The following is a 26,465-nucleotide window of genomic DNA, read 5'->3' as shown; positions in this document are numbered from 1 at the left end:
CTGCTCTGGGTTTCCAAGTTTAGGACCCATGGTGTGAACACCACGATTGAGACGGTTTGATATATTATTGATCGGGTTTAAATCCAGGCAGTACGATGGCCAGGGGAGTGTGGTAAACTCGGCCAGTTCCTGATGGTAGATGCCTTTGTGCCGAGGAAAAACACATTGTATGAAGGGGTGAATATGGTCCCCAGGTTAGATGCACACTTATGTTGATCCATTGTGCCTTCAGAATGACGAGATCATCCAAGGAATTCCACAAAACATTTCCCCGATAATAGCGCGCCTTCCTACGGCCTGGACCTTTTTGACTCACAGGGCCATTCGTGCCAACGGACATCTGTCTAATGTACACAGTGGATGTCCAGTTGTGGTTTTGCATGCAAATTCCAGTCTCTGTCACCGACGAACAGTAGTCAGCTCGAGTGCACGAACAAGGCACCTGATGCGGAGACCCACACACAGCAACATTTACCGTACTGTCATTGAGGAGACACTGTTGGTAGCCTCTTAGTTCATCTGCATGGCAGTTATCCAACAACTGCACTTCTATTCAACTATACACTCCACACCCGTTGTTCACCTCTGTCGTCTACGGCCCACGGTGCACCGCAGTGGCCTCGGTGTCATTCTGTCTGCGGTGTGTACTTTCACCACGGCAACATGTGAACAGTTTACAAACTTAGGCATTTCAGAAATGGTTCCACCCTTGGCCCAAAAGCCAATCATCGTGCCCTTTTGGACATCAGGTAAATTGCTCAGTTTCTGCATTTTGACAATGACTGAACTCTATTCTGCATCCCCACCGACACGCTGTTATTGCTGCCATCCGTCGTCTATGGACGGTTATTGTACGTTGACATCGAACACAGACACTGGTCACATCAATGAGACAGAACTGTGTATAAGGGGTACAGAACACTGGCAACAATTCAAATATTATACAGCTTATTAAAAAGAAAGAAAAAGTGATATACAAGCACCAAATCTATTTTAGAACAGCTGTCCTAGTCTCTGTATACTTGCAACAAAATTTTTCACCCACAAGAACCTTCAGTAAAACAGTATAATCTGCAAAATATGATGTTTATGTTATGCACATACATGGTCATACAGCTTTATGGCGTATCACAGATTTTTTATGAAAAAGACAGGACAAAATAAGGTATCCAGAGACAAACAATTGGGAACAATAATATCAAAACCACAACAAGAAGAAGCACTACCTGAAGAGGGAGATCTGATTAACTTGTACACATGGAGACGTTTGGCGGGATGTGGAAGAGCAATGGAGTGGTTCTGCAGCTATCACCAGAGTGTTTTGAAGTGTGTGTGTTGAATTCACTGACATTTACAACATGCAGAAAATGTGTTCAACAACATGGAAACAGGAGTACGGCCAAGTCAGCACATGGACAGCAGTTTGGGACCACGTAAAACAATGAGATGTTCAACTGACTTTGTGAATGGTGAGTCATGAACAGGACCTGCTGTTTGAAACTAATCTGAATGGGTTATAAAAACATGAGAATTGGTACTGCAAGGATTAATTAAACAGCAGTTAATAATAATCAACATGTAATGCGAGTGGAAATAGTTGAAATTAAACTGTTTTAATTCAGTATTTAAATCCAAAGGTGAAGCCAGAAGATATAAGCACTTTATTAAATAAATGTTACAAGTTGCTCTAAATGGTAATAAAAAGGCTATAAAAGATAATAACAAAATACTGACAAGGAATATAAAATATTTATTAAAGGCTAACAATGAAAAACTGACAGGAAACCTAAAAAAAGACTAAAGAATTATCAGGAAACTAAGGGAGTTATTGAAATTTTAGAAGATAATGTTGCAGGGTGCACTGAAGACTTAAAAGACAAAGCAAATGCTAATAATGTGTGGATGTAACGCACTCACAGTTCGAGACTCTCATTTGAAACTCTTAGTGAAACAAAGTATAAATCAGATCACTAATGATTTAAATGAAGCTCGTGTATATAATGATATCACTAAGATTACAGAGGATTTAAAGAAAGAAGGGCGTGGTAATACTGACATAACCTCCCTGGCCTCATCCTTCACCTGTCCCTGTCCTCTACCTGTCTCTATCCTATTCCCTGCTCCCACTCCAGTCTCACACACATCTTCTATACCCTGTATAGCCCTTTCCCTTTCTGCTTCTCTCCTCTCCCCTCCCCAAACATCTCTGCTGATGCTGCACCTAGGAGGACACTAACCAGTCCCTGCCACATCACTGCAAACTCCCACAGGCAACAATAGAGCATCTTCCCCTGCCCATACCTTGCTGTTCCTCCCCTTTCCCACACCACAATTTTTCTGTACCCTTACTGCTTTACCAAGCTGAGATCTCTAGTCAGCACAGTGCCCAGAGATGATGATTGCCAAATGTAAAAGGTACTCAGAGTGCTACACAATCCCTCCTGTATGTAGTGAGTAGCAATCTATCCTGATTCATATTACTAAAGGAAGTAAAGTTAAACATTTAGAAACAACAGGACAGATGCATAATAGGCATGGAAAACAAAATAAAGCTAAGACAGAATGATGTGGACTATTAAAAAGCCAAGTGCAAATGCACAATAAAAATCTAAATAATTTAAAACAAGAATATTTTAAAGATTTATCATGAACTGGCATAGCGGTGATGAAAGATACAGATTCGTCCTTTCTTCCTGAAAGTGCTGAAGGACAGCTACATAGGATAACCATAGTGCTGTCTGACCTAAATAAAACAATCTCTGGCTCAGGAATTTCAAATGGATCCACAATGATTTGTGGTGGAAAGCTATCAAGTGAAAACTGAGATAACAGAGAATCTATATTACTAAAATGCTATTCTGGAACCTGGTACCGGTTGCACTATAAGGGTAACAAAAATTCTATTTTCCACATTTTTGCATGATTATTGACTGAATTTAACAATTTAAAATGCTGCCATAATCTACTCATTAAGAAGTATAGTCTTACTTTAAAAGTTCAACACAATAAGACAAGTATTACAATTACAAACTGTAAGTTTGTCTCGAGGCGGCCTGTGTGCAAATACAGGGCTATGAAGGACATTCACAGGTCCAATGGCTGTTTGCACAAAAAGCAGTCTAGCAATTTATTGTACCAAGCCTTTAAAAATGAATGGGAATGACAGAAAATAGGTATGAGAATTCTTGATACATATTATGCCCTTGCATAAGTGACAGGTACTCCAAATTTGCTATGAAACGACATTACAGTACCATGCAGAAAGAATTTAAAGATTTACTATGCAATGAAAGAGCAGAAACTTAAACAATTGACAAATGGGATTTGTTGTCCTGTACATCAAAACCACTTTGTGCTAAATTTGTAGGCATGGAGCACATGAAAGAACTGGTGGTATGAATAGCAATATGTCTGAAGGCACATGCAAGGTGTCAGCTGCAACAGTTTTTAATGGAACCAAACAAAGAATATGGACACTTTGTCGTTATCAGGAGAAAGAAAACTGGCATTTTACGGATCAGAGCGTGGAATGTCAGATCCCTTAATCGGGCAGGTATGAAGAGGTATTGAATAGAATTGGGGAGAAGAGGAGCTTGTGGCACAGCTTGACTAGAAGAAGGGATCGGTTGTTAGGACATGTTCCGAGACATCAAGGGATCACCAATTTAGTACTGGAGGGCAGCGTGGAGGGTAAAAATCAAAGAGGGAGACCAAGAGATGAATACACTAAGCAGATTCAGAAGGATGTAGGCTGCAGTAGGTACTGGGAGATGAAGAAGCTTGTACAGGATAGAGTAGCATGGAGAGCTGCATCAAACCAGTCTCAGGACTGAAGACCACAACAACAACAACAACAACAACATATATTACTGTAAAGTGTGTTGGTTAAGTTAAACGGCATGCCTGCACCAATTTTTTTATTTAAAACTGGCTATTGTTGAATTTATGAATAAAAAAGGAGTGCAGGAATGAAAATTTTAACATCTGGAATTGATTGCAGATGTCACATTTTAAATAGACTCGACTGCACACTGTCCACTGAAAGATACAGCAAGTTGTTCCGCATTGCTTTCCTCAGGTAGTTTCATGTCTCCATAATAAGGTTGCAAAAGTCCTACAATATTTCCAATCAACATTTGTGTGTTAAATGTTTTTTTCATTTACCAAACTAAATAGGTTGTGATTACATGCAATCTGAGTGTAAAAATATGTGAAATTATCTGTGATTGTCTGTATGCTGACAGTCTGTATCACATATAAATTACATGTCTTCAGTGCAACAAAAATAATTCAGTAACACTGAAAATTTGTTTTGTTTTTGATCGATGTTGTTGAGAAATGTGAAATATTAAACCAAGTCATATGCAATGCAGCTTCATTGCTATTTAAAAGGGACACAATCACAGTTTTTCTCTCCTTGCGCTGAGACAGAGTGGTGTGATGTGGTGGGGGAAATGTGCCAACCAGGCTGAACGCTAACGGCACTCACTCACAAGCTGCCAAGCTTCTCCAACTTTACATCAGAAAGGCCACTCTCACTGCAGACTGTGTTACGCTGCTGCAGTGTCCACAGTCATTGCCTGGTTTCAGGACATAGACATCGACCTCTTGAATGGAAGATGTGTTTCATAAAGAATGGTGTTATTGAGTGGGCATTTTTGACCCTGCATTTGCCTTGGTATTGGAAGAGAGAGACATGGTGACCCACAGTCAGGATAGAAAAGAAATTTTTACCAAGTGTTACAGTTGTCGGCAAATGAGTCACATATGACAGGTATGCTGTGAGCCATAGCGTATGAAATGTGGGTGGACCGGACATCTGGAACACGACTACAGGCAAAATCCTAACAAAGGACATGATACATGGTCATGAGGTGTGAATAGTAACTCACGTTAATGGCAACAAGGGCTCTAGACCCACAGCATGGCACTCCTACAGTGTGTGCAGTGGTAGAACTTTACTTATGCGGCTTAGTGGATGGGAAGAAACATAAGTTTTTATTGGACATGGGTTTGCTGGGGGTAAGAACACTGGGTCCACCATCATGTAGGTTAAATGGCATGGGAGGAAACAATGAGAATTTTTTGGGTTTCGTGGAATTGAGTTCCTGGATTGGTGCCTCATATAGGCAATTGTTATTCCACAATCCTAGGATTACAGATTATGTTTCTTGCTTTGACATCACACTACAGTCAATTTAGAACAGCATATAGTAGAGCTAGATGGTACACTGTATGATTTGTGTGCTATAGCTGAGAACACCAAACTGCCACAAGACATGCCCCAGATATAGAGTGAGCCACTTAAGCTACATTTACAATCCCTTGGAATAAACTCACGAGACTGAATTCCGCAAGGTGAAGAGGAAATTACTGTTAGTGAGTGTAGGAACCAATTTTCTGGTAAATGTATTGTGAGTAGTAGAGACACTAAATGGAGAAGAAGAGTTAGTAATACAGCAAGGCGTTTCTTTCACAGGAGTATTTTATATATATAGGAACTGAATGATGAGCAGGTACTGCCTCTCAGAATATATAACTTTGGGCCATGGACATAGATTTGTCCAGGGGGTTAATGGTCACTAATTTGGGGATTTTATATGAATGTGATTAGGACAGGGAAAATTCAGACAGTAAGCTTTAGCAAGTGGCTAGTTTAGCTGCATAACTGGAGACGGTGGCACTCTTGGAAGGTGCAGAGAGGATATTAATGTAACCGTTATTGGTAGAATGTGTGGATCTATTTAAGTGACACAGCACAGAACCCCAACTGGAGTGATCTACCTGTGTATTGTAAACTTTAGACAATAATACAGCATCTGCAACAAGTAATGGAAGTGTTTATTAACTAATAGTATTGAGGCGGGAGCAGTAGTGGTGATCTTTCCAAAGAAGAGTATGAATGGGACAAAGGCGTATCGTTTTTGTTGTGATTGTCAATACTGTAATAGGTGTATGGTTATATAAGACATAACATTCTTAGGCGATAAGCCACTTGCAATGCAACAACAATACGTCGTGCATGACTGAATGTTATGTAGCAAACGAAGTTCTGATGTCAAGCTGCAGTACCTGCAGCATAGACATCATCTGCTAGCATTCCTTGAGGATTATAGAACAACAAAAGAACATCTAGCCAAACAATGTTGGTGGCAAACACCTAAGTAGGACATGGACTAGTATGTGAAGGACTGTGTACCATTACGCAATGAGCAAAGTCAAGTCATCAGCATACTCTGCTGCAGAGATTATCAGATAAGTTACTTGAGATGATTGGTATGGACATCTTAGGTCCTTTTGGGTAACCACCAGTAGGAAATTGCTGTGTGTTAATGATAATAGACAACTTTTCACACTACTTAGAAGTGATAGCTCCTCAAAATCAAAACATGGCACTGCGGCATACGAGCAACAGTCAATAATTGGTTATTAAAGTAGGCTGCTACACGGGGACCTAGGTACTAGCTTCATGTGAAATTACTGAAGCAACTCTGTTGTTTGTTATGAATTCGCAAATTAAGAACACGTGCGTTGCACCCAAATGCAAATGAATGAAAGGGACAGGTTCACCCAACAATTGGCAAGATCAATTGGCTTACATTGTTACACTATTTGCAGCTTACAATTCAAAGATTCACAAGAGTATTGGCCTGTCACCAAATGATGTAGTGTGTAGATGAAGAAATGCCATCACCATTTAAGATAGTGAAGTGCAGGGTGGGGTAAAAAAATGGAGAATTTGTGTGGAATTTCACGAAGACTTTATAGATAGTATGGAGCTAAGAGCAGAAATCAAATATGAAGGCTCTGGATTGACAGGAGCGAATGGGGCAACAGTATGCCAAGTGGATGGTGGTGGTGATGGTGTTGGTGATGATGATGAGTATGATGATGATGATGATGATGATGATGATGATGATGATAAGTCCTTACACCTGAAGGAAAAGACTAAAAAAGTTTTATGCTCATTACCAAGGTCTGTACCACATGGTCAATTTTCTACTCAAACGACAGTCATTCATTTTGGGCATATTGGACCCTTTCAAGGGTGTGTTGGAGGCTTTACCACTATCATTGGGATTGAACCAAAAAATAGCAGAAGGGCTAAAAAAAGAAATAATCGTACACCAAGTGAGCAAACAGCCCCTCATAATCAGTACATACATATAACAACCTAGACTTGGGCCAATATAAAGAAGACGGAGAGAAAACTACAAGAATTATTAATAGGAACAATGGAAGCAATCAGTGGAAAACATATTTTGTTATTAGTTGCTTAGTGGATAAGACTAAAGTCTGAGATTTTTGCTTTAGTTGCAGGACACAGTTGCACTTAAAGTAGGCGTGATTGGTACGAGGAATATATCTGTCAGGGAAAAATTGTAAATCAGGGTAATTATGCAGGCTGAAGATTCAAAACACTAGTAGAGAAAGTAACTTACTTGGCATGTAGTGTAGTGTTGGAGAGAATATGGCAGCTGAATGGTTTTGGTTTGCAGTGATTTTTGCATATGTTTCTTTCAGGATAGGGCAGAAAGGAAGCAGTGCTTGGTCACTACACTGACAACAGCTGAACAGTGGCACCAATGCCAGAAGCAGCAGGTTCTTATACACCCATACATGGTAAATCAAACTGTCACGGTGACATGCGAGTTAGCACTATTTTTTGGGGGACAGATGCACAAGGATGTCAATGGGACTTTTAGATTAGATTAGATTTACTTTCATTCCAATTGATCCGTAGTGAGGAGGTCCTCCAGGATGTAGAACATGTCAGAAAAACAACAATACATGACAAATATTTAAAACTCAAACAAATAAGCTAATGTGCCATTCCACAGGTCCCAAGTGGCATGGTCATCATTTTTTAATGAACGCTATATGAAAGAAACATTTTACAAATACTAATGCACTGAATTTAAAATAAAAAAGTTTTTAATTTATTTATAAGGTAATAAACATGTAATACAACTACTACAATACTTATTTACAATGAACACATTACTGCACTGAACTGGTGCAGAAGTTAGAGTCCCTGTACCTGTACCCATCCATATTTTCAGAAAGTAGGACTGCATTGAACTGTATGATCTAGTCACACATTTAATGACCTGCTATGAATGAGGATGCTACGGGGAGCAGGATGTTTGGAGTAACAGAACAGCAGAATACTGCTGAACAGGACTCAGTGTGGCGTATCGGGACCAGGTGATTCTTATTAACATTTAAAAACCCTTGAAGTGATATAGATGACACTGAAACAAGTAATTTAATATAAGACACATGGGGCCGCAAATATCAGGAAATACTCCTAAAGTGGATCACAAATGTCAAATGTGTGCTGTCACTAGATAATTTATCTTGCCCCACATGCAGTGATTGGGCTTGTCAATCCTACCCTTGCCAGGAGCGATGCTACATATCGTTCTGCTAGGCTAATCTGTTTCTAAACACATTTTGTAAATGTTATCTGTTGCAAATATAGAGGTTACAAAACTATTGTCCTCACTGAAATCAAGGAAAAGTTCTTATTTTTAGTTCCTTTCCTTTTGTCCATTTTTTTTTTTTTTTGTTTACATACTTTATTTAGAAAAGAACTTGTAGGTCATTTACTGGTAGTGATGCAATTTGGAAGCTTATACTTATTTACTCGTGATGCAGATTTTTGCTGTACTTTTTCTTTTAATCAGTGGAGGCTGCAAGACTGGTACATGATATAACAAATCTTATCTCAGTGTTAACAAATATCTGTTTAACGCAATACAAAAAAAGAGGTGCCCTGCCAGACACAAGATTCAAATCATGAGCTCCACAAGCTTTAAGTCACACACATAGGCCTGGAGTTACACAAATGTAAATACCTGCCTTGGATTGGGATGATCAAGTACAACAGGCCAATAGGATCCGTCACTGCATGTTGCAAGGTGTGATGTCACACCCTCAACATTTATCACCCACTTTTGAGGTATTTCCTGATATTTGCGGCCCACATTTGTCTTGTGTTAAATTATTTGGCTCAGTGTCATTACATCACTTGCGGCTTTTTACATGTTAATAATAATCACCCTACATATACGACCAAAGATCCTTTCTTTCACAGAAGATGCACAATGTGCCCAAATATATCCAATCTCTTATGGGAATCATAGGAATGGCAAGTTCACAGGTAGCTAAGTCAGTAGTGCATAACAGAACAGAAATTTTGGTCGGATGAGAAGCGTGCTTGCACGGTCAAGCTGGCCACTCTTCTCTCACGTTTTAACTTTGTACTTTTACTCCTTCAAGGCACTAAAAAATATTTAAATGTAGAGAAGTTACTCAAACATGGTGAGTGAGCTGTTCACGAGAATACCATTGATTGCAAAGGAAGAAAATGGAGAATTAATGACAACTATTTAGTCTAAATCTATACTGCTATACAAAAACAAGCTGTTGTTTGACATAACAAAAAAATCTCGAAAAGGTCTTTACCAATTTACTTCCAATTTTTTACATGATATTCAAATAAACATTTGGATGGATATATGCTATATACTTAAAATATATATGTACTGTATAATTATGTACTGTATAATTAATTTTTAAAAAACACACACACAGAGGAGGGGGGAGGGGCGGAGTAGCAAAAATCTCGAAAATTTCTTGACTGATTTTATATTAAATGTTTACCTGATTTTCTGATAAACATTCATACGCACAAAATTATACCACATATAACAAAAATCTTGGAAAGTTCTTGACTGACTTCTAATTTTTACATGGCGCTTGGATGGACAAAATCTATATACTTTTTTCAACAAAAATGTACAGGTTTACTGTTAAAGCCGAATGTGAGGGGAAAAAAATGCAGTGCTGTGAAAATGTGCAGTTTAATTTTCTTCCCGACAGCAAATTTTAACCACATTAGAAAGGCATTTAAATCAATAGACAAATTGTTTCTCCCATGTATACTCTTCCTCTTTAAATATATATAATTTAAACAAAAATTGTGTATACAATTATGTGTTGTTTTGTTCTCCTCGTCACATTCAGTTTTAAAAGAAAACACGAAAGTCGTATGTATGTCTCATCACCCTATGATCAGAATACTGCTACATAATCTATATTGTGTGAAACTTTGTAATCCTACCCATTTGGAGATTTAATTGTGTGAAATACTGCTACTGAAACTACTATCCTCACAGATTCAGTATCAGGAGAAATCACTACTAATACCCTGTAAACCGGTGACCCCAACTGATTAACCCCTTTTAAGTTTTTGTTGGCTATAACAATAAACAAGGCTCAAGGTCATCAGGAAGGTGTGAAGAGGAGATGGGTAGCAAGGGAGGAGGGCAGGAAATAGACATTGAGAGAAGGAAGGAGGAGATGGACACAGAAAGGAGGGAAGAGGAGATGGAGGGGGGGGGGGGGGAGGAAGATGGAAATCGGGACATATATCCAATACCCACACATATTTAGCAATCGCAAAACATTTCCGGGTTCACGAGTTTTCAATAATTTAAAGTAAAGGTTCAGAAAAATGGGCATGCCTTTAACTGAACGGTAATAACAAAATTTATGCTATGATACAATCTCCCAACCTTCCACCCACACTTAGCAGAAGAAATGGAAGGAAAAAATGAACTGTATAATTTTGAATGAGGTTTTAAAGCAGTATTAATATACTGAGTCTCCACTGCAGCAACAGCTGCATAGTTTATTTACAATAACACAATTGTTCTGCAGTCAATTAGGCTACATGACCCCAGGTTTTCTCATAAGATATTAGTTTGCGCATAACCAATCTTATAGTATTTACACAGATAGTGTGTATATTTTTAACACACTAGTTATATTTAAAATGATAAAGTAGATAAAAGAGCTTTATATTCGTCTATAGCTGTTGTCATTTGTGTTATATTATACTGGAGAGATGTGTAGAAATGCCAACTTGTAGTAGTTTAGTAACCATCATATACATATAGCTATTCTTGTGACTCAAAAACTTATAATGTATGCCATATGACTAGTAAATAATAAATATACTTATGAAACTCATAAGTAATCACTTATCAATGCCTGAACCATATAAATAGTAGTTGGTGGTGCAGAGGCAGAGTGCCAGTTGAGATTTGTTAACAGGCACCTACAAATTATCCACATGAGAATCAAACATACCACTTCTGTCATACAAGCAGAAACAAGTAACGATTTAATCAATAGTTGGTGATACTGTAGTAAAGCTTGTGGATAACAACAGTGTGTGCAATACTGTGACAGTATCATAAACTGTGCTCAGCACATTCGACCGCTTAGTTGCATACCTAAAGCTCCTCTTGTTGTAAATTCTTCAACATTGCCTGATGACTAAAATCTGTACCTCTCTCTATACCTACTTTTAAAATTATTTTTTAAAATAAATTTCTTGCTAGTAGGGCTAAGTTATGTTTTGGAAATGCAATATTTTCAAACTTCCTATAATATATATGTTATTGGTTGGATGCTACTTAATAAATTAAAATTAAGTTTGGAATGTATTTCCAGTACTACACTAAGAAGAGCATTCCAAGAGCAGATGTCCAATAAGTAGCACACTCAACTATGAAACACTACTCTTCCACATTTTAAAATACTTTCTGTAAACATACACAACTTTTACACAACTAATAACATACCACTAAGTGAGGTTGAGCTCTCCTGGCGTGGAGTACCAGTACTAGTAGCAGTAGTTGCAGGAGGAGGCCAGTATGTTTTTTTGGGCACTGGAACCCATGATGTTCGATCTCCTTCAGTTCGGTGTGATAATTCCAATATGAATTTACCATCTGCAATAAAGCATGTAGTCATTCTAACATTTCTTTATGCACATTGCAATATGAGCCCTACATCAGTAAGGCTTCTTTACCAAGTCTTGGACTAACCAGTAACATACTCAATTAAAAACAGAATGCACTGTTTGAACCATTACACATTATTCTATGCAAAATTTACCAAGACTCTGTATTGCACAGAGGACCATGATTGGATCTCAGAATAATGCCAATTAAATGTTTTATTTGCTGTGTGATAAACATGTTTAAACTGAATTGCAATAAGAAATAAAGGCTAGCCGTTTCTCAAGAATTTTTGATCTGACAACATTCAGTCTGGATTAGAGCTGACCAAGACTAACACTGTAAGTTATAGGAACAAGGATGATTTCAAAACAAGATACATAAAAACTTATCCTAAATGCTGAACTCATAATTAGGATCTAGATCATAACAATTCAAAGTCCTTACTGACTGGAAAAATGAATTGCAAAAGAACAAATCTAGAATCTCTCAAGGATTTGACCACACATCTTGCCAAGCATAATAAGGAGAACAACGACGGGCATGAAAAGACTGGAGCAATATATGACAGAGTTGAGTGGTGAACTGTTTCTAAATAACACACCATTAACAGTAGTTTGTTTGTGTGGCTTTAATGAAGGGCACTTAACTTTCATTTACCACTATCAGAAAAATATCACACTGACATTTCACTCAACATACGGATTACTTAGCAACAAAGTTGTTGCTAATCATTTGTTATTAAGCAGCACTAACTCTTAGATCTAAAACATCCCCTTTATGAATTGTGAATGATGCGAGCAGAAATAGGTAAAAAGTGAAAATTGAGAGCTGAGGTACATGATGTTTGCAAAATTTCAAATACAATTAAAAAAATGCTACACATTTTTCACACCAATATTTCCCAATCCATTCCTGAATTAATGTCCTGTGTGGAGATCTTAGGTCTCAATAATTGCTGGACAACTGTCAGATGATTATTTAGACTGCAACAAGGATAATAATATGTATGGTAAACTGGCAGCCACCATATGTTGCACACCAAATCTCAAATATGCTGTTAGGACAACAACAATATGTTTCCTGTCATGAAGCAAATAAACAGTGTTAAGAAAGTATATAACCATACATGTTTTTGTTTTTCTAAATTGTCTTGCAAGGCGGCATGAAAAATAAAACAAATATATCTGAGGAATATCTAACAATACCAACTAATAAAACTGTGTGTTGTATAAGAGCTAAATATGACAGAAAGGGAAAGCAATGGGTGCGTGGTGACTGCTGATTACTTATTTTGATAAGCCAGGCTCTGGCAATAATATGCTCCTCTTGTGACACTGCTTGGTGAAAAATAACCAGATAGAACACCACAGGATTATTAACAACTAAACTGTCACAATACAGAAACATTGCTTCAAAGAAAGCTAACCTGATGCTGTTAAAAAAAAGAAAAAAAAAAAGAGTATGTGATTTCCCTCACTGACAAAGGTTGACCGTTCATGCAGAAACATCCACGATCAGCGTAAGAAGCAAGTAACGAATCATAGACGTCAAAATGCACAGGATAGTGCTGTGCTGGTTACTTGCAGTATTAACTGCGCTGTCACTGTTATGAATGGTGTGTTGTCACAGTTGTGTATCAGTACACAGGCTTCAATACGATGTTTCCATATATTTAAAGCATTACTATCATTTATAAACATAAAACTAAAATATAAAACACGGTTTGCCAAATAGTCTGGAGAGATGCAAAATAATTTGGAATTACCCTTAAAAAATTTCAGTCTACCACCTGCGATACCGCAAGATTTATCAGCTTCGCTGGTTGAAGAATTGGGACTTTGGGTTCCGTCGATATCTCCGGCTGAATATCCTCTTTTGCTGCCACTGGGAATATCTGGACCTCCATTCACGCTTCTTTCCTCGGTCATTTTGGCACATGATGCAAATGAATTTTCTTGCACTCGCATCTCTTTTATTCCACTACATTACGGTAATCACTTCGGCCTTAAATAAACAGAATAATAGCTGCCCCGACGTCGGGCTGCTACGAAGCACAGCTCCATCGTCTGGTATGTAGTAATGTTTCTTCTTTACTCCATGTTCATTCCTCCACCTGCTGCGAATGAATGAAAATCGTTCTGTTTATTGTTTTCGTACCATATCTAAACACGAAATCTGTCGGTATACGAAAGAACTAACTAGGGCACATCGTATAAATGTATAACTTTACATCCTTCAACGATAAGGCAAGTAACCTAACGCCGAAGCGCACAAATATTTCACTCACCTCCTCGTCAACACTTTTTGGTTCATTCCACATACCACTGTTCCTTATTTAATTCACGCCCAGCAGCCATACTTGGTCCATTACCGCTCATTCCTAAGTCAACCCTTTCTACGAGCAAAATGGAGGACCTGCGTATAAGACGTGTTGTGCAGACTGAAGATTTATCAAATGTTGAATTTGAGACTAGCGAAGATGTCGAAGTTATTCCCACGTTTGATAGCATGGGCTTGCGAGAAGAACTGCTGCGCGGTATTTATGCATACGGTAAGTGTTTCATTTTTGTAACGAATGACACAGTTTCAACCGTTTGTGCGTTGTTATTTGTTGGGCAACATATCCAAATGTGTGTGTTTATTAGTAAAGCTGAACGTATGTATTAGAGTTAATCTATTGGAACATGTAATAGTTAATAAAAATAGATTCTGTTTGGTAAGGTAGTTTTGCTGTCCATGTCGCGCAGATTCGACAAATTGATTTCGTAGTGTTTGTTGTTGATTATTTAGCCTATAAGGTAAATATATATTTTGTTGTACCCTTTAAAATTCCAGGCATTTCGTTCTCGTTTCCGTAAAGTAATCGTTTCAGCTCACCTGAATTTACCAGAAACATTACCGTAAATTATGTTTTCAAACGTTAGCCTTGTAGTAACCTTCATGTTACCAACAGCTGGAATGGAATAGTATTTAAAGTGCTTTATGTTAGGAACATAGATTTTCATTTACAAGACCACACCAGAATCAATTAGGCTACATACAGAAAAGTCACACTTTTATTCCAAATTCGTTATTCATTTTATGATTATTGACAATGATGTAAGTGAGCATCATTTCTTTTAAAATATGACCTACCTTAACTGTAGATGTCTCCATTGCTCTAATAAACTGACCAGGTGAGGTGCTACACTCGTTAGCACACTGGACTCACATCCGGGAGGATAAAACCTGCCTCCGACCATTATGATTTAGGTTTTCAATGATTTCCCTAAATCGCTTCAGGTAAATGCCAAGGATGGTTCCTTTGAAAGAGCACAGCCAATTTCTTTCCTCATTCTTCACTAATCCAAGCTTGTGTATAATGCCAACAAGACATTAAACTCAAATCTCCTCCTCTAATAAATGATGACTGGTGTCAGTGTTCGGTTCCATTAAAACCACTTGTTTGGGTAAACCAATTCCATCATTGTTGTAATAGAAATATTTAATTGCGTCTTGTTTAAGGATTGAGGAAATTTCTCGTACTGATTTTTGCAGCTAGAGTCTCTTGACAAACTGAACTCAGAGCCGGTCTGTTTCTTGCTGTTCCGAGACATTGTACCTTCTTGAAATAGAAACATAAATCCATTTGTTGACTTCCATTTGTCTGTGCCTTTTGCCCAATTTGCATTACTGTATGTGGTGGTGATGTGGTCCCCTTCTGTAGAAAATTGCAGTTTAAATTCTATAGACTCTTTAAACTACTGTAATATTCTTTTGATTAAATCCTAATTCTGCGGTCACAGAACTGCAAAAGTTTTTCCTCCCTCCCTCCCCCCCCCCCCTCTGTAAATTATGTATGTACATAATATGCATCAACATACTCTTCAAAGACTTGTGTTATCTGACCTTTACCTCCAGTCTTAATTTTTATGATGAAAAGAGCATTAAATATGGTGCAGATGTAAATGTGGGGCTGTGGTACTGGTACAGGTTAAACTGTTACCCCATCTTTATCTGGCTTTCAATTTGTTGGCTTCGCCAACTCACAACCTGATTATCACCTTTCGACTTAATCTAGAGCATGGGCTACACTAAAAGTCATTTGTCACAACAACCAAGATCTTGGAGGGGGGGGGGGGGCCAGTATCATACAATATTACGAAGTTTGATAAGTGATTCTACTGTATATATTTTATAATAAGATTGATTTATATCTACCCTTCAAACATGGAAAAAAACATGAACAAATGATTGAAAAGGATTTACTGTTGGTTTATTGTTTTGTTTATCCCATTGGAGCTTATACCAGACCATGTAGTTCTTAATTCTGGTGAGCTTTGTTGTAAGTCCTGTACTTTCTCATCCTGGTGCTGTGGAAGATTTTTCCATCCATTAGCACATTTCACTCAGATTTTGAGATGCATCTTTACTATTGTTAGTGCCTGGAGAATATCTCGTTTTGATAAGCAATTTGTGCTGATATTTGTTGTGAATATTATTGCGGTCAATTTATCCTAACTACTATTCCCCACTTTGCATCAACTGCTTCCTTCCAGAGACAATGCTCATGTTTCTTCCACAAGTCTCCACTTGACCATCTTGCAACATGACTAAAGGATTAGCCTCCTCTTCCCGCATTGCTGTTTTAATGTGGTCCTGATGTTAATGGAATTCCTGGTTGTGTCTTAATTCTGTATACACCATCTTCTTTGGTGGGGCTCAAGAGCCTTTCTGTCCGTTATTTCTAGTCTCTTGAGTTGCCCCTACTTGGCCATGTTTAGGTGTTCTAAGGTGTTCTGTACTGTAGATCTCAGTAAAGTGTACTAGTGTCATACTTTTACTTTGAGGAAATGGGTTATGGGTTTTGATTTGTAAATGTATTTACAGATAGGGTATGTTCTCTCCAGTTTGATACCCCTATTGTTTGTGTCCAGATCATCAATGGTTTTCAAAATTATTGATTGTTCGGATATTTGAAGAAGTCAGCCCCCTATATTCACATCTACATCTGCGTGATTACTCTGCTATTCACAATAAAGTGCCTAGCAAAAGTTTCAGTGAACCATGTTCAAACTGTCCCTGTAGCATTCCACTCTTGAACGGCGCACGGGAAAAATGAGCTCATAATTTTTTCTGTGTGAGCCCCAATTTCTCTTATTTTATCGTGATGATCATTTCTCCCTATGTAGGTGGGTGCCAACAGAATGTTTTCGCAATTGGAGGTGAAAACAGGTGATTGAAATTTCTTGAGAATATCCCGTTACAACAAAAAACGCCTTTGTTTTAATGATTGCCACTCCAATTCATGTACCATGTCCGTGGCACTGCCACTCCAATTCATGTACCATGTCCGTGGCACTATCTCCGTTGTTTCGTGATAGTAATAAACGAGCTGTCCTCCTTTGAACGTTTTCGATGTCATCCGTCAGTCTCATCCAATGTAGATCCCACACCACACAGCAATACTCCAGAATAGGGTGGACAAGTGTGGTGTAAGCAGTCGCTTTAGTAGACCTTTTGCACCTTCTAAGTGTTCTGTCAATGAATCGTAGTCTTTGGTTTGCTCTACCCACAACATATCTATATGACCGTTCCAGTTTAGGTTATTTTTAATTGTTATCTGTAAGTATTTAGTTGAATTTGCAGTCTTAAGATTTGTGTGACGTTTCACGTAATCAAAATTTAGCGGATTTCTTTTAGTACTCATGTGAATAACTTCACACTTCTCTTTATTCAGGGTCAATTGCCATTCTTCACACCATACAGATATCTTATATAAATCATTTTGCAATTCATTTTGGTCATCTGCTGACTTGACAGCTCAGTAAATGACAGCATCATCTGCAAACATCTAATAGGGCTACTCAAATTGTCTTCTATGTCATTAATATAAATCAGGAACAATAGAGGGCCTGTAACACTTCCTTGGGGAACAACTGATATTACTTCTGTTTTACTCGATGACGTTCTGTCTATTAGTGTGAACTGTGACCTTTCTAACATGAATCCAGTCTCACAACTGTGCTGATATTCCATAAGCACGCAGTTTGGTTATAAGACACCTGTGAGGAACAGTGTTGAAAGCCTTCTGGAAATATAAAAATATGGAATCAATTTTACATCCCCTGTCGATAGCACTCATTACGTCACAAGTATAAAGAGCTAGTTGTGTTTCACAAGAACAATGTTTTTTGAATCCATGCTGACTGTGTGTCAATAAATAGTTTTCTTAGAGATAATTCATAATGTTCGAACACAGTATATGTTCCAAAACCCTACTGCAAATTGACGTTAATGATATGGGCCTGTAATTCAGTGGATTACTCCTATTTCTCTTTTTGGTATTGGTATAACTTGAGCAATTTTCCAGTGTTAGGTACGGACCTTTCTGTGAGCAAGTGGTTGCATATAATTGCTATGTATGGAGCTATTGTATCAGCATACTCTTGAAGGAACCTGACTGGTATAAGATCTGGACCGGAGGCCTTGCCTTTAAGTGATTTAAGCTGCTGTGCTAGACTGAGGATATGTACTTCTATGTTTCTCATCTTGGCAGTTGTTCTTGATTGGAATTTTGGAATATTTACTTTGTTTTCTTTGGTGAAGGAGTTTCGGGAAGTTGTGTTCAATAACTCTGCTTTAGTGGCACTGTCGTCAGTGACTTCATTGTTGATATTGCGCAGTGAAAGTATTGATTGCGTTTTGCCACTGGTGTGCTTTGTATATGACCAGAATCTCTTTGGGTTTTCTGCCAGATTCTGAGACAATGTTTCGCTGTGGAAATTATTAAAAGCATCTCGCATTGAAGTATGTGGTATATTTTGAACTTCTGCAAAACTTTGCCAATCTTGGGGATTTTGCGTTTTTTAACCTTTTCCCAATGTGATTGTCTTGTTGGGGTGACACATGTATGTGTTGAACTCTGTCTTGTCAATATAAGAATTAATGATAAAACAGTTTGAATATAATAGAGGGAAACATTCCACGTGGGAAAAATATATCTAAAAACAAAGATGATGTGACTTACCAAACGAAAGTGCTGGCAGGTCGATAGACACACAAACAAACACAAACATACACACAAAATTCAAGCTTTCGCATCAAACGGTTGCTTCATCAGGAAAGAGGGAAGGAGAGGGAAAGACAAAAGGATGTGGGTTTTAAGGGAGAGGGTAAGGAGTAATTCCAATCCTGGGAGCGGAAAGACTTACCTTAGGTGGAAAAAAGGACAGGTATACACTCGCTCGCGTGCGCGCGCGCGCGCACACACACACACACACACACACACATATCCATCCGCACATACACAGACACAAGCAGACATTTGGCCTTTACAAATGTCTGCTTGTGTCTGTGTATGTGCGGATGGATATGTGTGTGTGCGCGCGCGAGTGTATACATGTCCTTTTTCCCCCCTAAGGTAAGTCTTTCCGCTCCCGGGATTGGAATGACTCCTTACCCTCTCCCTTAAAACCCACATCCTTTCGTCTTTCCATCTCCTTCCCTCTTTCCTGATGAAGCTACCGTTTGTTGCGAAAGCTTGAATTTTGTGTGTATGTTTGTGTTTGATAAAACAGTTTGTTTTTTATGTAATTGTGTGTACTTATTCGGGCCATGTAATTGGCACAAATTAATTTTATCATGTGCATTTTGGTAATTAAGCCTGAAAGATAAAATTTTTTGTCTTTGTTATTATTAGTCTCTTTTCATCAAAATAACTATATCAGTACATTTAAAGAAATGCATCTTGCAATAACCAAAGATTTCATAATATAGTTTAATACAACCGTATCAGTCATGTGACATTTTTCAAGACACCTATATATACATAAAATATATAATAAACTTTACAAGGCAGAATAGTTATGGTGAAATATTGTATAGAACAGATTAACACTACATCAACTTTTACAAAAATCCCTTGATGTTTCTAGGGCTTGTGCCACTTGGGCCTTAAACAGACCTTTCAAATACCCCTCCAATGTGTACAAGTGCTGTACATTTACGTGCTATGCAACAGGTCTATAATATGTTGTCTGTAAAATTATCTAGCCTTGGCATATCATTTCACTTGGAAGTGCTAGTCTCACATCACTGTGGAAGAGCATCTGTTATTTGGAAGGGACAGGGAAGAGCGCATAGCAAAAGCTTTTACGCAACCTATGGGGTGTGCTCGAAACGTATTGGTGGTAGAGCACTGGCCATAAGGCAGTGGTCTAGGTTCACAGCATGGTCAACAAACATTTTTACACATAAGATCAGTATCATTATAAATAGATGCTGTACAGTCATTCTAAAACTGCTGATCTCTCTTTATGGAGTATCTGGGAAATAATCTTTATTTGAATGTGTGGTTTTTTTACTATCTATCTCGCATATACCATGGTGTTCTTTTCTGGCCAAGTATTAATGTGCTATGCAGAAGTAATTTATGTGGCTATTGATGACTTCCAGTTAAGATGACTGACAATAGTTTTTCAAATCTACCAAAAATAAAACTTTTTTTATAAATATACAAAGACAAACATGAACCAGCCAACACATTAACCAAAAAACGTGAATGGCTGCCCAACCAATCTCTGTTCTGTTGTGAAAGAAGCAGCCTCTGGTTGCTGAAAGCTGGGAGTAGTGTTGTACATTGTGGTATGTTTCAATCGGCAGTTACAAATCTTGAAAGTAAGTACTAGTTTTCTAAAAGATTAACATAGTCAATTACATTTCATTCCTGAAATTCATCACATTGTCTTGTTGCATCATTTGAAATGGCATACAAGATGAAATTAAATAAGGCAGTATCATGAAGTTCACAGAATATATTGTGATTTTAATTTAAACTTTTTCATTCTTGTCAGTAATATTCTGATGGTGTATGTTGTATACAGGATTTGAAAAACCATCAGCCATTCAGCAGCGTGCTATCAAGCCGATAGTGAAGGGTCGTGATGTAATCGCACAAGCACAGTCTGGTACTGGGAAAACTGCTACATTTTCCATTGCCATACTTCAGTCATTAGATACAGCTGTGCGAGAGAGCCAAGTCCTCTGCCTATCACCTACACGAGAACTTGCAACACAGATACAAAAGGTAATCTACTGCATCTATCATGTTAAGGTTGATGGTATGTAGATGTATTGGTATCTTAGTATGAAGTATTTCATATTTAAAAATATTAATTTTGATAATATGTCACCAGTGTTTCTCATAGCATTCAGAGTCGTTACCGTGAGACAGAAGTATGTGACATCTACTATAACCCTGATGCTCTGTACTGAAATTTTCTTATTACTTCAGACGCAGTATTCAGTTAAAACTGCACTGGGAAAAAAGCCAGTAGAATTACCAATTACAGGAGTGCTGATTGCTGTGTTTCACCCACTGTTTGAAATGATCCCAGATATTTTCTTTGGGATTAAGGTTGGGTGATTTAAAATGTCAGTCCAGACGTTATAGGGTGCCTGAGAATTTGTTAATGCACATCTATGAGTATGGTGGTTGTCATCTTGAAAGGTGGTACTGTCTGCAGCATGCTCGTGCTGGAATTGTAGAAGGAAGGCAATGATAATGTTCAAATGGACAGCGTGTTTAACGTATTTGGTGACTTGAGTGAGTGGCTCAAGTCGTGTTACTCCACACATTGTGGTTTAAATGCTTCATTGGGCCATTGGTGCAGTCATTGTGTTGTATTATTTGAAAGTAGGCAAAATTGTGACATGCTGGATCACACTGCATCTCTCCAGTTACCAGCTGTTGATTTTCTGTGGCGTTTGTTGCGTGTGCATTGTTTGCGCTGCCATGGTAATGGCCTTTGGCAAGATACCAGACTCTAAATGTCTATTGCAAACAGTTTCCTTTGTAATGTTTGCTCAGAAACTGATTGAAATGGACCTGGATCCAGTGACAGCAATGTTTCGTGTCTGTTTTAAAACCAGTTGTCATTGATAAGAATGACTTGTATCTGGTGCCTGGTGATGAGGATTTCTTAACACTACTGTCCTTCCACTGTGTTTTGTGGCCACAAGTGGTAAACTATTCCTTGTGGACAACTTGACAGTCTGCATTGATATGTGAATGAATCTGGCAGTGTTTTCCATGGTGTCATCATGCGCATGTCCAAACATGTAGTCTCCTTTCTGCCATTTGTGGTATCTTCATGTCCCCACTGCCACGAGTGACATCACCAGTGAATGGTCACATGACGTCCTGGTACTAGTTCCACTTGCATCTACAGCACTCCGAAGTGACCAGTGTGCTCTTCTAAGTGGTTGACAAATATTTTGCCCTATGTGCTTATTACCTGATAACAAATCATAACAACACTTCTTACAAGGGAACCTCCCTCAGATTTAGTGATAAGATGGCCCATAAAAAATTGAACACAGATCAAGTGTGGGAAAAGGAAGAAGGCATACAAAGAGTGAGAGAGAGGGGGGGGGGGGGACACCTGCCCATAGTTCTCCAAATATTCTCAGTAGGGTAGAGATTTGGTGGACCTTGCTAGCCAAGGTAGTGACTGGTAAGCACAAAGACAAGGAATAGAAACTCATATCGTGTGCGGGAGAACATTATCGTGTCGAAATGTAAGGCCAAGATGCCTTGTCATGAAGGGCAATGAGACAGTACATGGAATATCATTAATGTACCTCTGTGCTGCAAGGTTGCCACAGATAACAACCAAAGGGGTTTTGCTATGAAAAGAAATGACACCCTCAGATGATCACTCCAAATTGCCTGGCCATGTGGCAGATGAGTCATTCTGGTAAGCCACTGCTGTCCGAGTCGTCTCAGACCCTTCTCTACTGGTCTTTGCAGCTCAATTTGAAGTGGGACTGGTCACTGAAGACAATTCTACTCCAGTCAATGACATTCCAGATTTAAATATTATGTTAACATTCTACACTGTTTTAGCAATCTTTTGAGCTGTTACTCAGCTTTGTGAAGTTATACAATAAAAAGTTATTATTTTTCTAAATTTGCCATAAGACGTACATTTTCACTATGTGGCTAAAATTTTTATGCCACAGTGTGTGTGCACTCATTGTTGTATTCTTGAAAAGAGCTTTAATTTTATGTGCATAAGTCATCCTTTATCTAGCTATAGTGCACCATGTCCTTGTTGTTATGACTGAGCTTTCACATTTACGTTACGTGGCAGATACATACTGTTGGAACAAATAACATGGTCTAAAGCGTATTGAGGCTAACAGTGTTAAAATGTTTTTTAGTGTAACGCAAATTAGAAAAGGAATGAGCATAACTAATTAACTAGGTAGACTGTGTGATCTAAAACATTTAAAAAAGTAAATTGTTGAGAATATTGAAGGCAACGAACAAAGAAAGTATTTGTGTAGTCTGCCATTTGTGTTTATGTTTGTTTATTTTATGTGGATACAAGTCTATAACATTAATGCTTATTTTTATGTTCCAAGCTATTGTGTTAAGTGACTTGCATTGAAAAAATAGTCTTATGTTGTTTAATATTTGCAGGTTATTTTGGCGTTGGGCGACTTCATGAATGTCCAGTGTCATGCATGCATTGGTGGTACTAATTTAGGTGAGGACATAAGAAAGTTGGATTATGGTCAACATGTTGTTTCCGGTACACCAGGACGAGTATTTGGTAAGTTGATAACCGCTTGTTTCAGCTGTTGAGAAGTGTTTCTTGAGTGTACAAATGATGCACAATAAAATAGTGGAAAATTATATAATTGTGTTGTCATAATAAACAGGTTATTGACACATTTGAAATTAAGTTAGTTTTATTGAAATAGTAACAATCGCTGCCCCCTCCTCCCCACACACAAATAAATCAATCCCTCGCGTCTTTGGCTATACTAAGTGCTGAGGACTGCTTATTAGGGCAAATGGACGGGAATTCAGGAGTATTTAGAGGGGTTGAGACACACAGATGGCTCCCCAGCAGCAGTGGTGTATCTGTGCAGCTCCAGTTTTATGCTATCAATAGACACACAAAAGATGTGCGTAATTGGTCGCAGAGACACTTAGTCGTCAAAAAAACTTCCAAGCTGGATTTTGTTATGTGTATTAATATTTCTGCTTGTTTCATGCTGTACATTGCCTTGTGCGGCATACTCTGTCTAAAGTGAGGTTTGTCTTCTTTCTTGAAACCCGTGCGAATGGAATGTTAGAGCCTGTAAGGGTAGGTACGTCAAGAGAATTTAAAAAAGGAAATGGATAGGTTGAAATTAGATACAGTGGAAATTATTTATGTGTGGTGAAAGGAAGAACAGCACTTCTAGTCATGTCAGTATAGGTTTATCAACACAAAATCTAATAGTGATAATGCAGGAGTAGGTCTAATAATGAAAGAAAATTGGAAAACAGGTAAGTTACTATGAGCAGGATAGTATGCACGTTGTTACAGCCATGATAGACACAAAGCCAACACCTTCAAGTTTATATGCCAGCTAGCGCCGCAAATCATAAGGAGGTTCAAAGAATGTGTGATGAGGTAGAAGAAATTATTTAAATTGTTAAGAGAAGAAAATTTAATTTTGATGGGTGGTTGGAATATACACAGAAGGTGCTGATATACACGGACATGCCACTCCATCTGAGAATAAGGGTGGTACAATGCTATGTTATCCCTGTCCTACTCTATGGAGTGGAAACTTGGTCAGTTAAAGCAGCTTCTGGAAAGATATTAGAAGCAACAGAAATGTGGTTGTTGCATTGATTACAAAAAATACCATGGATTGAGAAAGTGAGCAATGCTGAAGTGCTGCGTAGTGCTGGAGTGGATAAAGAACTAATGGGGACAATTAAAAAAAAGAAAAACGTTGTACCTGGGGCACATGAGAGGAAAGAAATATGAACTTCTGCAATTAATTCTAGAAGGCAGAATAGAAGGAAAGTGCCCACCAGGTAGAAGGAAGCAATCAAGGTCACAGAATATCAAGACATGGACTGCCATCAACAACTTCGAAGAGCTGTGTCAAGAAGCAAGGGAACGCCACCTGTGAGCAGCCGACGCACTACAAGTGTATGGCACCAAGAAGGAGGAGGAGGCTGGAATTCGATAGGAGGAAATGGAAGAGAAGGAAAAAAATAGGTGTACTTGGAAAGATGGAAAGGAATGGAAGAGAGCCACCTGGTAGAATTTTGCACCAAGCATAATTTGATCTTCACTAACACCCAGTTTAAGAATCACAAAAGGTTGTTAAATATGTAGAGGAGACCCGGGAACAATAGAAGGTTTCAGATCAGTTTTCTAATGGTGAGAGATTTAAAACTGTAAGACATTTCCAGGGGCTGATGTGGACTTGGATCATAGGATATTGTTTATGAACAACATAAAATCATTGTATGAGTCCGCAGTCATTATCACTAGTCAGTGTAATTGATTTTCCATCTTAATCACTATTATTACATTATTTTTTGTTTTTTGGTTTTTCAGAATATCTTAACATGTTTCAGCCACAGCCATCATCAGAACCTGCCAGATTACTAGAACAAATGAGAAGTAATATTTCTGCAACATGATACTGATGAGATAAGTTGTTTTAAATGTTGTGTACTTCATTTCATTTGCATGCAATGTGTTCGTAATTATTTTAGAAATATTACTTCTCACTCTTTCTGTTTCTGACAGATTCTGATGATGGCTGCGGCCAAAACATGTTAAGGTGTACTTTTTTGTAAAAATAAAATTTTTGTAGTGATTTAAACCAACAATTTCATTGACCATAATTTATTGGTTATGAGCTGCAGATTAAAACTGAGGAAATTAAGGGGATGGGATCTGGGTAAATTAAAGAAACCAGAGGATGATGAGAGTTAAGAGAGATCATTGGACAAAGTAGGACTGAAACAGTGGAAAGCAATAAAATAGATGAGGAATGGATAGCTTTAAGAGATGAAATAGTGAAGGCAACAGAACATCTCATAGCATCTCAGAGCATCATAGGATAAGGCGTGCTAGAAATCCCTGGATAACGCAGAAGATACTGAACCTATTTGACAAAAGGAGGAAGTATAAAAATGTAGCAAATGAATCAGAAGAAAGAAAATACAGCCTCTGAAAGGTGGAAGGAATATATAGAAGATCTATCTAAGGGAAGCATACTTGAGGACAGTATTATACAAGAAGAGGAGGCAGAGATGAGGGGGATGTTATATAAGAAAAAAATTGACAGAACCATGTAAGACCAAATTGAAAAGAAAGTCCCTCAGGTTTGAGGTACAGAGGATGTAAAATGCAGACTGACAACAGTAACAGTGTTTCTGATAAAGAGGAATTTGTTAACACCTAATATCCATTTAAGTGTTATGAAGTCTTTTCTGAGGGTATTTGTTTGGAGTATAGCATAATATGGAAGTAAAATGACAATGACAAGCAGTTAAGACAAGAAGAGAATAGGTTTTGAAATGTGGTGTTGTGGAAGAGAACTGAATGTTGGGTTGGTAGATAAAATAACAAATGAGATGGTACTAAATCAAATAGGAAAAAGAGATTTATGCCACAAGTTGACCAAAAGAAAGGCTTTGTTCCTGAGAAGTCAAGGCATTGCCAGTTTTTGTTGGAAGGAAGTGAGAAGGTAAAAACTGTAGAGGGAGACTGACTTTAGTATGGTCAGCACGTCCAAATGAATTAGGTTGTGGTAGTTTTGCAAAGATGAAGAGGCTTGCAAAGGATAATCTACCTT

At 38.1% G+C, this 26,465-nt stretch overlaps 2 protein-coding genes across 5 annotated transcripts in view; one reads left to right on the top strand and one right to left on the bottom strand.

Annotated features, from left to right (window-relative positions):
* LOC126175526 (protein hairless) overlaps positions 1 to 13,948 on the bottom strand; it is an 89,497-nt gene extending 75,549 nt beyond the window's left edge. For all 4 annotated transcript variants that reach the window (XR_007535588.1, XR_007535590.1, XR_007535591.1 and 1 more), the window contains exons 1-2: positions 13,585 to 13,948; positions 11,658 to 11,807 (exon numbers count right to left, since the gene is read on the bottom strand). Coding sequence is in view for 1 of the 4 variants with exons in the window: in XM_049922358.1 (XP_049778315.1) it covers positions 11,658 to 11,807; positions 13,585 to 13,786 (352 nt within the window). In the remaining 3 variants the exon portion in view is untranslated. The remainder of the gene's footprint in view (positions 1 to 11,657; positions 11,808 to 13,584) is intronic.
* Positions 13,949 to 14,086: 138 nt separating this feature from the next.
* The window catches only part of LOC126175542 (eukaryotic initiation factor 4A-III), a 51,164-nt gene continuing 38,785 nt past the window's right edge, over positions 14,087 to 26,465 (top strand). Inside the window, exons 1-3 of the mRNA XM_049922381.1 lie at positions 14,087 to 14,370; positions 20,684 to 20,886; positions 23,287 to 23,419. Coding sequence (XP_049778338.1) covers positions 14,226 to 14,370; positions 20,684 to 20,886; positions 23,287 to 23,419 — 481 coding nt within the window. The 5' untranslated portion in view covers positions 14,087 to 14,225. The remainder of the gene's footprint in view (positions 14,371 to 20,683; positions 20,887 to 23,286; positions 23,420 to 26,465) is intronic.

The sequence above is a fragment of the Schistocerca cancellata genome, chromosome 1 (genome assembly GCF_023864275.1).
Source record: "Schistocerca cancellata isolate TAMUIC-IGC-003103 chromosome 1, iqSchCanc2.1, whole genome shotgun sequence".
Classification (NCBI taxonomy): domain Eukaryota; kingdom Metazoa; phylum Arthropoda; class Insecta; order Orthoptera; family Acrididae; genus Schistocerca; species Schistocerca cancellata.
The sequence above is the reverse complement of the archived record's forward strand: the minus strand, read 5'-3'. Positions and strand labels throughout refer to the sequence as shown.